General features: G+C 33.6%; 1 protein-coding gene across 1 annotated transcript in view; it reads right to left on the bottom strand.

Annotated features, from left to right (window-relative positions):
* Positions 1–14275, bottom strand: part of LOC144433963 (ciliogenesis-associated TTC17-interacting protein-like) — a 46961-nt gene that overhangs the window by 30206 nt on the left and 2480 nt on the right. Inside the window, exons 2-3 of the mRNA XM_078122381.1 lie at positions 6670–6749; positions 5151–5336 (exon numbers count right to left, since the gene is read on the bottom strand). Coding sequence (XP_077978507.1) covers positions 5151–5336; positions 6670–6749 — 266 coding nt within the window. The remainder of the gene's footprint in view (positions 1–5150; positions 5337–6669; positions 6750–14275) is intronic.

Genomic DNA, 14275 nt, shown 5'->3' with positions numbered 1-14275 from the left:
TGTTCCAAAGACGTGGTGCGGCAAGTGAGAAAGCACGGCCACCGAATGAATTACATCTGTAATTAGGTTCAAACAATAAGTATTTGTCCGATGACCGAAGTGTGCGGAGATTAGACTTCTTACGGATAGTGTCTGATAAGAAAGGCGATGAAAGACCATGCAATATTTTATAGGTGGTCAGGAGAACTTTGTAATCAATTCAATTAGACGACATGATATTTATACAGCTCACACATCTTTTGTTATGAAGTACTCAAACAAAGTAGCCTACACACACATGAAATATTACATTTGATCTCACTGTGAACACAAATAAACATTGTTGTGTTTGAATCTTCCTTCCTTCATCCAACATTATATTATAGCATTACCAATTCCAGTGAATTTTGTGACGTCATCGCTGTACATTATTACTGATAATGTACTCCATTATTAGGCATCGCGGCCCCGGAACGAGCATAACAATACAAGCTTATGTCCGTAATAACAATAACGTGTGTCCCTATGATTAGTATTCAGGTTCCGGGCCGAACATGGCAGACGATGTTCAGCGCTGTGTATAATATACGTTGTTTTGCGTTTCTCAGTCTACAAATTCACTGGAATTGGCAAAACTATAAAATAATAACAATAATGTACGCCCTCCCAGTCCATAATGGACTCAAGCAAACTTTGCACTCCATAATGGGCTCGGCTGTCGCCTTGCCCATTATGTCGTTCAAAGTTTGCTTTTGTCCATTATGGGTTGGGAGGGCGTACATTATTGTTTAAATAATGTTGATTTGTGTTCACAGTGAGATCAAATGTATATTGATAATAATATGCTAGTGTACTATCAGAGTCTATATTTTGTTTTATGTAACTGGTTACAAAAAAACAGTATGTGGGACACAAAAATATTGTGCCACCAAATGGAAACTCTATAGTATGTCACTCTTGTTTAATAGTATTATTGCAGTGATATACATGTACCTCTGTTATGAAATACATCACCTAAATCAAGATGCTGCTAAATATAGTAATAATACAGTTTTGAATTTTCATTTTGTCTGCCTATAATATATAGCAAATTATATTATAGCATTACCAATTCCAGTGAATTTTGTGACGTCATCGCTGTACATTATTACTGATAATGTACTCCGTTATTGGGCATCGCGGCCCCGGAACGAGCATAACAATACAAGCTTATGTCCGTAAGGTATTTTTTCGAAATGTATGTTGTTACTTATGATTGTCATTTCCACTGTTTAAAAATACAATGCATTCATGAAACAAATTTGTGTTCACAGCTGTTCATTGAAGTGTATATGTGTGTGTACGTGTACGTACGTGTGTCGCTATGATTAGTATTCAGCTTCCGGGCCGAACATGGCAGACGATGTTCAGCGCTGTGTATATTATACGTTGTTTTGCGTTTCTCGATCTACAAATTCACTAGAATTGGCAAAACTATAAAATAATAACAATAATGTACGCCCTCCCAGTCCATAATGGACTCAAGCAAACTTTGCACTCCATAATGGGTTCGGCTGTCGCCTCGCCCATTATGTCGTTCAAAGTTTGCTTTCGTCCATTATGGGCTGGGAGGACATACATTATTGTTTAAGTATAATATATCATTACATACATAATTACATTACAGCAAACCACAAACTCAATTTTTTAATGAACTTTGCAAATTATTTAAAATCTGATGTTCTATTATTTGCCTTATTTATTTTTTCCTAATTCCTAATAAGAAGTTTATTGTAATGATTTGAAATAACCTAATTCACCATGTGGTAACACACACATGTCTTTACAAGGCCACAATTCACATCTTTCACCAATAAAGAACAAAAATTATTACTTTGAAATAATTGCAATATAAATCTTCAGAAGCCTACTTTTCCATTACTATACATAGGGGCAGCATGAAATAAATAAATTTTGATAAATGACTTGATTCAACTGGGATGACATTTTACAGAGAGGAGGCCACACATGGTGGTCGTGATTGTGGATGAGATTTACAAAATTTATACAGTAACTATCAAAAGTTGGCCTGTACTTTCAGCAAGTCTGTATTTAATGACATGTATTTATAGTTGAGCTTGATGGCATTAAAGTGCTTACTGCATGTTATGTATCTGTGTTACCAGTTGCAAATTTGAGAGGATTGTAAATTAAAGTAATGGTAAGAATAGATTCATGAAATATTGTTATTTCCTGGAGTCTAATTTCTTTTAATCTCTAACTGAACTGTTTCAAGGAGCTTAAGTACTGTAAAAAAATGTTTTAATTACTGTAAAATGAAAAGAAACTAGTTTTCCTTTTCCTTGAGAATGATAACTTATTTATGCAAATAACATAATATAAAATTTTTTACATACAATAATGTAATTGTATCGAGTAATTACAATGTTGTGTTCTCATTCTTTGCTGAGGTGAAACAAAGTCCTAAACAGTGTTTTAGGTTAACAATGCAAAACTATAGATCAATACATGGCTAATTTCACTAGCATATTGTATTCCGGCAACAATTTGAAAGCAAATCAAACACAAAAAAAGCAGTCAAATCCATCCTTATCAGTTTTTGATGAGAGACAGTGAAGTTATGTGGAATGACACTAATTATTAGAACCCTTGTAACAATGAAGCATACATGTATGACAAGGGAAGGCTGCAAATAACTGTTTAAAAAATACCGCCAATGGCATTATAGCACAACTGTACAGATTTTTAAAATGTTTATCCATACGCTAGTCCATGCCAACGATAGGTATTTATTTGCTGAATGACGATCCAGTTGCCTATCCAACCATGTTGCTATCTTTACGATATATGCTATCATTTGGCTATTGCTATGGGCTTGGTCATGTTGTTAGATATATTTGCATTCATTTTTGTATTTTTTGTTCACTTGTGTATGAATTCCTGATATTATCTTTGCAATATATTTGATCATTTGGCTGTTGCTATGGGTGTAGTCTTGTTGCTAGGCATATTTACATACATTTTTGAATGTTTATTCAATTGTCTATTAATCCCGTTGTTATCTTCGCAATATATGTGATCACTTGGTTGTTGCTATGGGCGTGGTCTTGTTGCTAGGCACATTTGCATACATTTTTGAATGTATATTCATTTGTCTTTCTATTCCTGTTATCTTTGTGAAATACACGACCGTTTGGCTGTTGATATGGGTGTGGTCATGGTTGCTAGGGTATTTGCATACATTTTTTGAATGTTTACTCACTTGCCTTCCAGATGATGTTGTTATTTGAGCAAAATATACTGTCATTTGGTTGTTGCTAAGGGCGTGGTCATGGTTGCTAGGGCCAATTTTGTCTGCAGTTTTTTACTTTAAGTTGTTTACACACACACACAGACAGACAGACAGACAGATAGACAGACAGACAGACAGACAGACAGACAGACAGACAGACAGGCGCCGGACAATCCCTATAGCACTACTGAACCTCAATTCAGTTGTGCTAAAATGTTCATCTGATGGACACATAGGTGGAATCCTCTGGGCAATGATAAGTTTTCATCAGAAGGCCACTAACAAGAATTTTTCAAGACCCTGTATTTTAACACCCTATGGCTTTATGTCACTTTCAGTTTCCTTTATTTTACTGGGGATCAATAGCAAGCTTGGGTATTCACCTCTAACATTATACTGTTCATCTGGACTTATTTCATCTTTCAAAGAACACAATGTTTTAGAAGCAATGTCAACCATGACCAAGTGCACTGCAACATGTATAGATATCTAAATCCCTCAATATCTCGAGGTGGCATAAATACAATATTTAGGATTAACAGTCACATTCACAGGAAGTATGATATGTATGACAGCATCTTTCGCCTCAATAAACAGATGGATTGCCATCTAAAATATGGCACAGACATTGTAATATCGATCATAAATTTGTAGACATTGTATGTGTCAGATTACAGAATCAGCATGTGCAGAAAGGGACATAGAAACACTATTCAATTTAAAGCAATATGGTTGCAAATTGAAAATAAAATGGGATCTCTCATATCATCTATTGAATTGGTTGATTTATCAATGAGGGGTAGCAACACAATAAGATACTAGACCTGTCTGGAATTATTATACTGTGTACAAGAAAAATTGCCTGGAAATTGGAATATTTTAAATCCATGTTTTATATTTTTATTAGCATAAAAAAGGAGAGTATGAAATCTAACACTGCCTTTACGTTCTGTGAATTAAATTATCCACATAGAAATCCAATGTTGTCAATGGACACAGCTGCTAGACAAGCAAGATCAGATCCACATTTGACATTTTCATGTACAGACGGACACTTGAGGTTTTAAGTCTCTTATACTACGTTTCCAGGAAGACTTACAGCATATAACATATAAAGCATACAGACAGACTACACATACCTATTAAGTACATATATGTATCTCTAATTCTGATGAGCTAACCATAGACAGTGGAGGTCTCCCCTCCACTGTTTATGAGCTAACCAAGCTCAGTCAAGCTCACTGACATTTGCAACAAGTCAATGATGATTACAAGATTATCAGCAAACTTATCAAATTCAAAGCCCATTCAAATCATCCAATTCAAATTATCTAACAGTTTGGTGGACATGATGACAAAATCACTGACAAACCAATCAAATTCAAAGATGATTCAAATCAACCAATAATCTAGTGGTTTGACAGACAGAAAGGTTTACAAAAAATAGGCCAATATGTCAAAATTGTCAACACACAAAATCAAATAAAGTTCATAAATGATTCCACTCTCTGTAAGTATAAACTATTATGAACAATATTCCAAAATCATAGACAAACTACTCAAGTCATAATTAATAAAAAATATTTGAATACCGCTTTATCCCAGAATAATGTACAATATGGAAAAATCATTGACAAAATCAAATTCTCAAATGATTCAGATCAGCTAGCATTGATTTAGCCCAGTAATGGACAATATTCCAAAATCGATGGCAAACCACAAGTCATAAATTAATGATACAAATATCTTAATACAGCTTTAGACCAGTTTTATGGACGGTACTGACAAGGACCTTCCTGCCCACATTCCGTCAGCAGTCTCATTGAAAGCTCTGTGATCATGATAACTGGATTTTAGAATGATTGATGATGTTACCAACCTGTGATTGATGTACCACATGGTACGTTATCAATGGCTCCATGACTGTTAGCATGAATAAGATAGCAGTCTTCTCCACTCTTTCTTGCTGGTTCAACAGTGACTGTGAATTCACCTAATTCTTTACCAGTGTCTGATGTTGTCACTAGTGAGTCAGTAAATAGAATTTTGTTGATTTCTGTGTCTCCTGAGTGAGAAAGAGAAAATAGATCTTTTAGTTATTTGTGTGTAATAAAAACACTTGAAGAGTAAAGTTAAGTAAATATTAGAAATACAAGTAACAATAGATGGAACAAGACATATATGGAAATAATTATTCCCCAATATTTTTATTCATTCAGCCAAGGAAAATATGAGTGACCTAGGGGCCTTGTTATACAACTCACTAGATGAGTAGTGACAAAACCCTTAGGTCAGAAGTATTTTCTCATATAATCCTTACTACTGTGAATGATTATGTCTTTTCAGAAAGTCATCAAAAACACACATTCTTATTTTTGGTATACAAGATATTAGTCTCTCTATCATAGTACACACAGTGATACTCGTACAACTACAGCATATAGTGTCAAACTGAGGGTTGACCTGCACAGGTAAGTATGGCTGGTGTCTATATGTGAAGTGTGTTACATTAAGATAAGATAAGATAAGATAACACTTTATTTTAGCCGTTTAGAAAATTTTACATTTCTAATTTGGTATTTAAACAAAATATATAATGATCTATGAAATATAAATATTAAAATATACAGTAGTTCTAGTGTGTGTCTATTGACTACATGTATCATCCAGGTATATGTAGAGAGCGGTTATAATATCCTTATGTTTTGATTGTAGTATATATCTAAATTGCTCTCCTCTATCTAAGTTTATAAAGTTTGAGTTGAGGGTAGTGATAATACTAAACATTTTTTCTCTTTGTTTTGTATATAATTTACAATGAATTAGATGATGTCTTTCATCTTCTATTTCTTTACAATGTGTACATAGTCTGTCTTCTACTGGTGTTTTTGGTTTTGTATATCTACCCTTCTCAATGGCAAGTTGATGGCAACTTAATCTAAATTTGGCTATTGTTTTGATGTGTTGTTTATTGTTCATTACTTTAATGTATTCTTCTTGTTCCAGGGAATTTTTGAAGTTGTTGTATGTACGTAACTTAGAGTTTTCCCCTTTTGTTATTTTCATTCCATTGATTGATATAATATTGTCTAATTGAGTTGTATAGTTCTTGTTTTGTTAAATTGTTGATATTCTTGCTGTTATATAATTGTATATTGTGTTCAAAGGTAGTTAGCCATGAACCTGTGTAATCATTGTTCTCCATGTCATTCATTGCATAATAGGCTAAGTTGTTATTGTCTAATGTCTTGAGGTATTTGTAATAGTTTACATTATGTATGTATGCAAATGGTGAACTGTTCCCCCCTCTACAGTGCACACTTGTAAAATTACTGCATAAATGTGAAAGTATACACCTGCATGGTTGTAGAGGGTTGTCCTGAAGACATTATACTTACTTATTGACTTGAGATACTCTATAGCTTCTGGAGTTGCCTGTGGCAACGGTTCTGGACTGGTGCCTTGTTCATCAATATCACTGTAAAACAAAGGTACAATTAAATCAAATAGAATTATACTTCTTCAATCTTAGTTTATGACTGCATTAACATACACTATGCAGTGATAAATTTAGTAGTTAACTTTTATGATCAAGAATAATATAACAGTATTTTCCTTTTATGTGACTAACATTGACTTTTTATTGGAGTTGTGGCTACCATAATCTGGTATGCACATGCTGGAAGGCTGGACAATAATTTTTTATCACTTTTATCAAGTCTGGTAGGTTAACTTTGTTGAGGACAAGGTGTAATAGTATCCATTCAAGGTCTAAATTTCAAACACATGCTCCTGTTCATGCACACTTGAGATTTCAAAATATCTCATTCTATCTAAATATCTCATTCTCTAAAATTAAGTGTTGTACATGTAGTACAATGGGTAGTCTACAGGCTATCCGTGGCTTTGAATCTTAAGATCTCTTTCCCCACAGAAAGAGATCTTACGATTAAAATCATGAATAGCCTATAGACGATTTAATGGGTAGTGAGGCATTTTACAATGTTGAAAATATCACTTGTACTGTAAGTTTTTCATCTCCCTTGAAAAAAAAAGTGATTTGTCTAAAGACACAAATTTCTTAAATTGTACAGAGAGAGCTTCACGCTTCATATACATTTCTAAAATCATCAACATCTACATAAATTCACAAATCTCCTTTGGTTGGGATTTGTTTATGGTTAGGATTTCAAAATTTGAGAAAGGATTGAAGACATCATATGGACATGTAAATAAGTGACTTAAGACTGTACTTTCTTAAATTTAGTAGTACAGTATTGTAAATCTTACGTTTTTTATCACTTGAAGATTTTAATCAAAGTACATTATAAAATGTGTTGATATGTATTTATACATGGAATAGTAATGAAAGTAATGATGTTTCAGCTTAGGTAGTCTGAATTCTTATCTTATTTTGTAAGAACTGTACACTGCATCAAATACAATTTGTACTGACTATAAAGTACTGCTGTAACCATGGATATCACATGTACAAAATTACATTTGCTCCAAGAGAAGTACATTATGTAGTGTAAATGTACAGAGTGTGTATACTGTCGGAATATATAAATTGCACAAATGCATAAAATTCATGACCAAGAAACTGTCTATTGGATGTTTTGCACTTATAAGTTATACCAATGAATGTACTGTACATGTATATGTACATGCACATTATGGGTATAATGTATGTGAATAATGTAGTGTACTTTTTATGAAACTAAAAGTAACCTGCACAGTATAGGATTCTCGCAGTGAATTGATACATATCTTGAAAATTTGTATTGTACAACCTCATTGATTGTTGGTTATTTCCTAGCCATACACTCATGTTACCTGTACCTATACAATAGGACAGTATGATGCGATGGCATCCAGGCCTAAATGTTCCAGGCTAAATATATTCTCATGAGACCTGACACAGTAGTGTCTGGATTTTGCTGTAATGACAATATGTTACAACTTGGCATTATATAAGATCCTCTTGACTTCAAGGATTTCTTTCCTTTCCAAGTTTCATCCACTTGAATTTGAAACCTTGAAAACAGTTTTATGGACAGTCTAAATGATTTAAAATGAAGATGACAGCAACCAACAGCTTCCCTTTTATAGTTGGTATATCTACAAATATTTTTCTCTATGCAAAGAAACAAACATATTTCCTTGTCTTGCTATCAATAATACTACAGGTACATGCAAGGCTCACACTTTTTAAATTTCAGTCGCATACACAACCAAAATTTTTGTACTGCTACATTTGTACATGTTTTCAGTTAGTCGTCGTGTTTTATAACTAGGTTTTTTAGGAAGGTGTCGCCGAATGTTCAAGTTCTTGAGGTGCATACATCATACCTGTGTACATATGACTGCACACTTGACAAAGTTGAATAAACATATCATACCACTCAAAGATGGTAGTTATTTGTAGCTACATGTCTACTAGTTTGTTGTTATTGTGAACTGTTGAAACATATGATTGATTTAATAATGACTGTAATTTATAACCACAGGATGACAATTCACTGCCTGAAACTTAGGAAGACAGTCAGTTCAATTCATTGATATGTATTACCTTTTCAAATATTTTACTTGCTGGTATAAATTTTGCAAAATTCTCATGGTTACAGAGACACCTCTAACTGGAAAGCAAACCTGTCTCATAGATTACAGAAGGGACATATAAAATTGATCTGTAGACTTACTTCCCTTGAGTTCCTTCCATATCATTCATTCATTCATTCATTCATTCATTCATTCATTCATTCATTCATTCATTCAGAATCATATTCATTGCCATGTTGAAACTCAGTGAGGTCATCAATATATGGTGACCTTTGATTTGGTCATTTCCTAAACTTCCCACCCTCCATCTACATGTATGTTGTAATTCGTCACAATCTCCGAATGAATACTAACTACATGTACACTTAGACTGGTTAAAACACTCAGCTTTTATCGCAAGGGTAGAAAAAAATGTTTAATGATGAGTGAGTCGGTAAAACAAATACCCAAGACAGACAGACAGACAGACAGACAGACAGACAGACAGACAGACAGACAGACAGACAGACAGACAGACAGACAGACAGACAGACAGACAGACAGAAATATAATATCTTATTTATAATTCTACTGCTGGTAATAAAGGATCTTCACTAAACATACTTCTTTTTAATATAATTATCACAACATTTAATAGTATTAAATTTGTATATATCTCAAGTTTGGTTATTGTTAATGTTTAAAATACAACATCAATGGAAGTATACTTACTGCTTGCAGTGTGCTGAGTATGCTTCTTCCATGCTATACACTACAATGTGCAAATTAAGTGACAACACAGTGCCCCCCCCCCCCACACACACACACACACCATCTTCATGCCAACATCATCTACAAGTTCAAGTACAGCACATCTCAAAAATACTCATCATAATATTTTTAATGGAATGATCCTATTTATTATATTATGACCTTTTATATATCCGCATGACATAATAGATAATAGCTATCTGGCAATTATCATTACTTTATTGTCACATGGAACAAGTTCAAGTACAGGTAAATTTGTATACCATGCTAGAATCTTGTCTCATACAGATGGTCAAACAATTGTTACCAAGAGAACACTGCAAAAGTTGACAAGCAGAGGACTGAATACTAGTACAACTTATTATATTAGTATTATGGTTCTATACAAACTTAATATATACAAGATCTTGTTTTTATTTTGTCTTCTTTTTCATAGGTAGAGAATGCCTCAAGGACGCTGAAAATCAAAGTTCATAAAATATCATCAAGCTTTGCTGTATGGAACTGGCTTTACATGTATATGGTCCTTTTGAAATAATGGGGGAGAATGGGGGTCCACTGTCTTGTTTTCAAGGAAATTGACAACCTTTTGTTTTCGATGGAGTTAACACAGTATTCAGCAGCCGATATTGGATTCTAAAATGGCTTAATTTTGACATTTTGACTTCTTTTTGAAAATTTTGTATGGTGACACTTGTAAAAGCAATTGTTTTAGACAAACAAATCAAATATGTACAGCAGAATACAAACTTGTTTGACAACTACATGTACATTGTGCAAGTACAAGTCAATTTTTTTAAACATATTAAAGTTGTTTGGTAGTTAGAAAGAAGTATTTTCATTATCTCATAATGCAACTGAAAATTTCATAACCTTTCACTTTCAGCACATGCACAGCCAAGAGACTTGTTGATATTACTATCTTCAGCATCTGGCTGGAGATAGTTCAGAAAAGTCTCAGGGCTTGCACATATGCACAAAATGCTAACATTATGTTATGTAAAAACAAGCATTAATAAATCAATGATTCATTTATGTATAGAAACATGACAGATAGTTGAAAACATGATTAGATTGTTGTATTAGGGGAGAACCATTTGATTTTGAGGGGGAGGATTGGAGGATTTTTTTGGGGGAAATTGTCAGCAAGTATAGGAGAAAAAAAAATTATTTGATCTCGTAATGGCTTGAGAGAGAAAAAAATGTTCCAACAGACAAGTAAAAAAAGAATTTTTGTTGTGATGTGCTGAAATCAGCAAAATTTGGGAATCCGGTTCTCTCATTTTCTCTGGAGGCCTACATGTAAGGCGGTGCTAATATTTTCAATATTTGTGAGTAAGCCCTATGGGTTTTTTTTCAGCATTTATGATATAAGGCTGCTTTCACAAAACTTGTTGGGGGGGGGGGGGTCGGCTATGAAGGTATAATTATGAACAGCATGTTACAAAATTAGTAACTGCAGAAAAAAAATTGCACTGCTTCCACATATGGAAAAAATAGCACCAATAGCATTGTAGCACAACTGCATAGTTTATTAAAAATGTTTATAAATATAAAAACAACAAACAGGATAAGACAAGACTGTAGAGAATTGTAAACATACATGTATGTAGTAGACTTGTAGTTCAAGTTCACAGAGCTTGGAGAACTGAACAAACAGGCTCTCCGTAGGAAAGGTATGTCAATTCTAAATGATGCATCTCACCCACTAAATGATAGGTTTCGATACCTGCCTTCAGGTCGCCGGTTACTTGTGCCTAGGGCTCATTTTATCCCATCGACAGTTACCGTTTTAAACATGAGCATTTCAAAATCATTAACATGGGGCAAAGCTCCCATCTTTTGCAGTTTAGATTAATAGTCAATTCTGGACGGTTAATACAGTCCTCCATTTTATACAACTGTAGCGTCTTTGTCTTTTAATGCAACATTAATATTGTTTTATTTACATTGTTGTTCTTGTAACCTGTTTGTTGTTTTTATATGTATGGCCTAGTGCCAAAGGCAATTTTCCATGTTTCAGTGGACAATAAAATATAACTTATCTTATCTTATCTTATCTATCCAAATGTTGATCCATGCTAGGTATAGGTGTTCAGTTGGTGAATGACTATCCAGTTGCTTATCCAACCCTGTTGTTATCTTTGCAATATTAGCAATCAATTGGCTGTTGCTATGACGTGGTCATGTTGCTAGACATATTTGCATACATTTTTGGAATGTTAATTTGCTTGACTATGAATCTCTGATGTCATCTTTGCAATATTCCTAATCATTTAGCTGTTGCTATGGGCGTGGTCTTGTTGCTAGGCATATTTATATACATTTTTTGAATGTTTGTTCATTTGTATACTAATTCCTGTTATATTTGCAATAATGCGATCATTTGGCTGTTGCTATGGGCATGGTCTTGATGCTGGCCATTCGGCCATATTTTGATTCAGTCACACAACAAAGTGATGTGCATATGTGATATGTCTCATATCCATGTTGTACATGTATGTTACCTTTGTGCCAGGTTTGGTTGAAATCAGTTGGTGCATGCCAGACATACATGTATGAGGGTGAATGCACTGACAGACGGATGGATGCATTCATGGACAGAACCCAATGTGTAATTCCCCTCCAGACAGTGCCAGTTGGGGACTAACTACCTACATGTACCAGACAGTATCAAATTGATCAGTATATATTCATTATTAATTATCAATTCAGTAGATACACGAAAGTGATAGGAACCTTCAGAGTGAGTATTACATCCTGCACTCCCACTTACAAGTTACATACAATTTGTTCACAAAGGATTTAAATTTTGTTGATGATTGTACACTGACAACATTTCAATTCTCTTTGGGAGGTTAATAGCTTTGTGAAGTGGTCAGTATCTGTATTTTAACAGCATACAACATTATAACATGGCTTAGAGCTGATCACTTCACTTGCTGGAAGATGTGCCCAACAGGCCACTTTGTGATTGCTGGAAAATCAAAGCAGCTTGAATCTTTCAAGATTTCACAATACTGAAAGCTTATTCCTGGTCATTTTGAAATAATAAAATAAATTTGGAATTCACTGTCTTGTTTTCAAAGGAATTGACAAACTTTTATTTTCCCATAGAATTGAAATATATGCAGTAGTCAGTGGCCATTTTGGATTCTAAAATGACTGAATTTTGGTAACATTTTGACATCTATTTAAAAAATATTGCATGGTGACTCCTGGTTTCTTATCTTGATAGGTTGGAGTACTCTTGGACAAAGTAACAGAAACAAATTTAAAACTTTATGTCTGAGGCCCATACTACGTTAAACCACTATCTACAAGTACTAAGATGCAGTTTCAGAATACAAATCCCGATTTCATTGAGGGGTTTTTACTACAAACTTTGCATTCTGTTCACCCAGGAAATAATCTTTAGACCTCAACTATATACAATGTATATTACTTGTTTTTATTATTATCATTTATTGTTTGAATCAGGCTCAAGGCCTATAAATGATATTCAATTTTGCAACTATTACAACCCTAGTCAGTACCGTAATTGCAATTCTATTTTGAGGCTACATGTACATGAAGTTGTGTATTTTTTATTAAAATAACAAATAATGTTAATTAACTACATCATGTAAATGTCTCTCTAATTAATTTTTCCAAAGATTCTTTCCAGTTGTATTTTGTGATTGTGTAAAGATATGTTCATATTCTACCCACATCACATCTCTAGTAACACATTTGTGTGTAGTAATAAGCACAAAAAAGTCTTGCATTTCAGAATAGTAGCCAATTTATGAGCAATTATAAGAAAATTGAAGTTTTATCATGTAAAACACAATAGTAAAATATAGAAATACTGGCATCAATGAACCCATATGCAATTAAAGTAAAAGACGTTATCATGTCAGACCCACAGGATAAAATGTCTATCTATCTATCTATCTATATATACATTATCTTTATCAATAAGTACAAACATATCTGTAAACGTAAACATTTACTACTGATTTTGTAGTCATTCATTACATGAAGTATTTTATTACATGTATGTGACATCCAAATCACTATATACTTATGTATTAATATGGGTTTATTTCTTTCAAACAGTGTTGAGGTCAACTATCAAAGCAGCATAATCAATCAAACTATCTGTTTCAGGATGATAACTTATCATCCTACTGAAGGAACACAACACACACAATTTAATAGTCACATTTTTTGTGATGACAAGGCTCTCATAAAAAAAAAGACAATATCATTAATTTGTAAGGTATTTGTGTGATATCCCATCCAAATCCAATTAATCAGACACTTAAGTATGATCTTATACTTTATAGTCTTGTGTGTAATTCACTTCTTTGGTTCAAAGATCAAATATAAATTGAAACTGTAACAATATTACATGTATTGTGTCAAGTGTCTCAGTTGTTGTAAAAAGATTAGCAAACTACTTACACAGGAACAACCACAATTTAATTTGTATCATTTGCAATAGTCTGTAAGGTACGCCGTGACGGGCGCCCTCAACCATCGGCCAACCCCTAACACAGAGGAGGCCCGTGAGGGCGAAACGTCACGACGTATCTTACAGTCTACATTTGCTCTTTCAGTTTAATGCTTATAAATACATTATGTACATATTCAACTTTTGTGTACTTTATATACACTTTGTGTACAAACTGTCTTCATCATCCAGAA

The sequence above is a fragment of the Glandiceps talaboti genome, chromosome 4 (genome assembly GCF_964340395.1).
Source record: "Glandiceps talaboti chromosome 4, keGlaTala1.1, whole genome shotgun sequence".
NCBI classification, from domain to species: Eukaryota; Metazoa; Hemichordata; class Enteropneusta; family Spengelidae; genus Glandiceps; species Glandiceps talaboti.
This window is presented reverse-complemented; position numbering and strand designations above follow the sequence as displayed.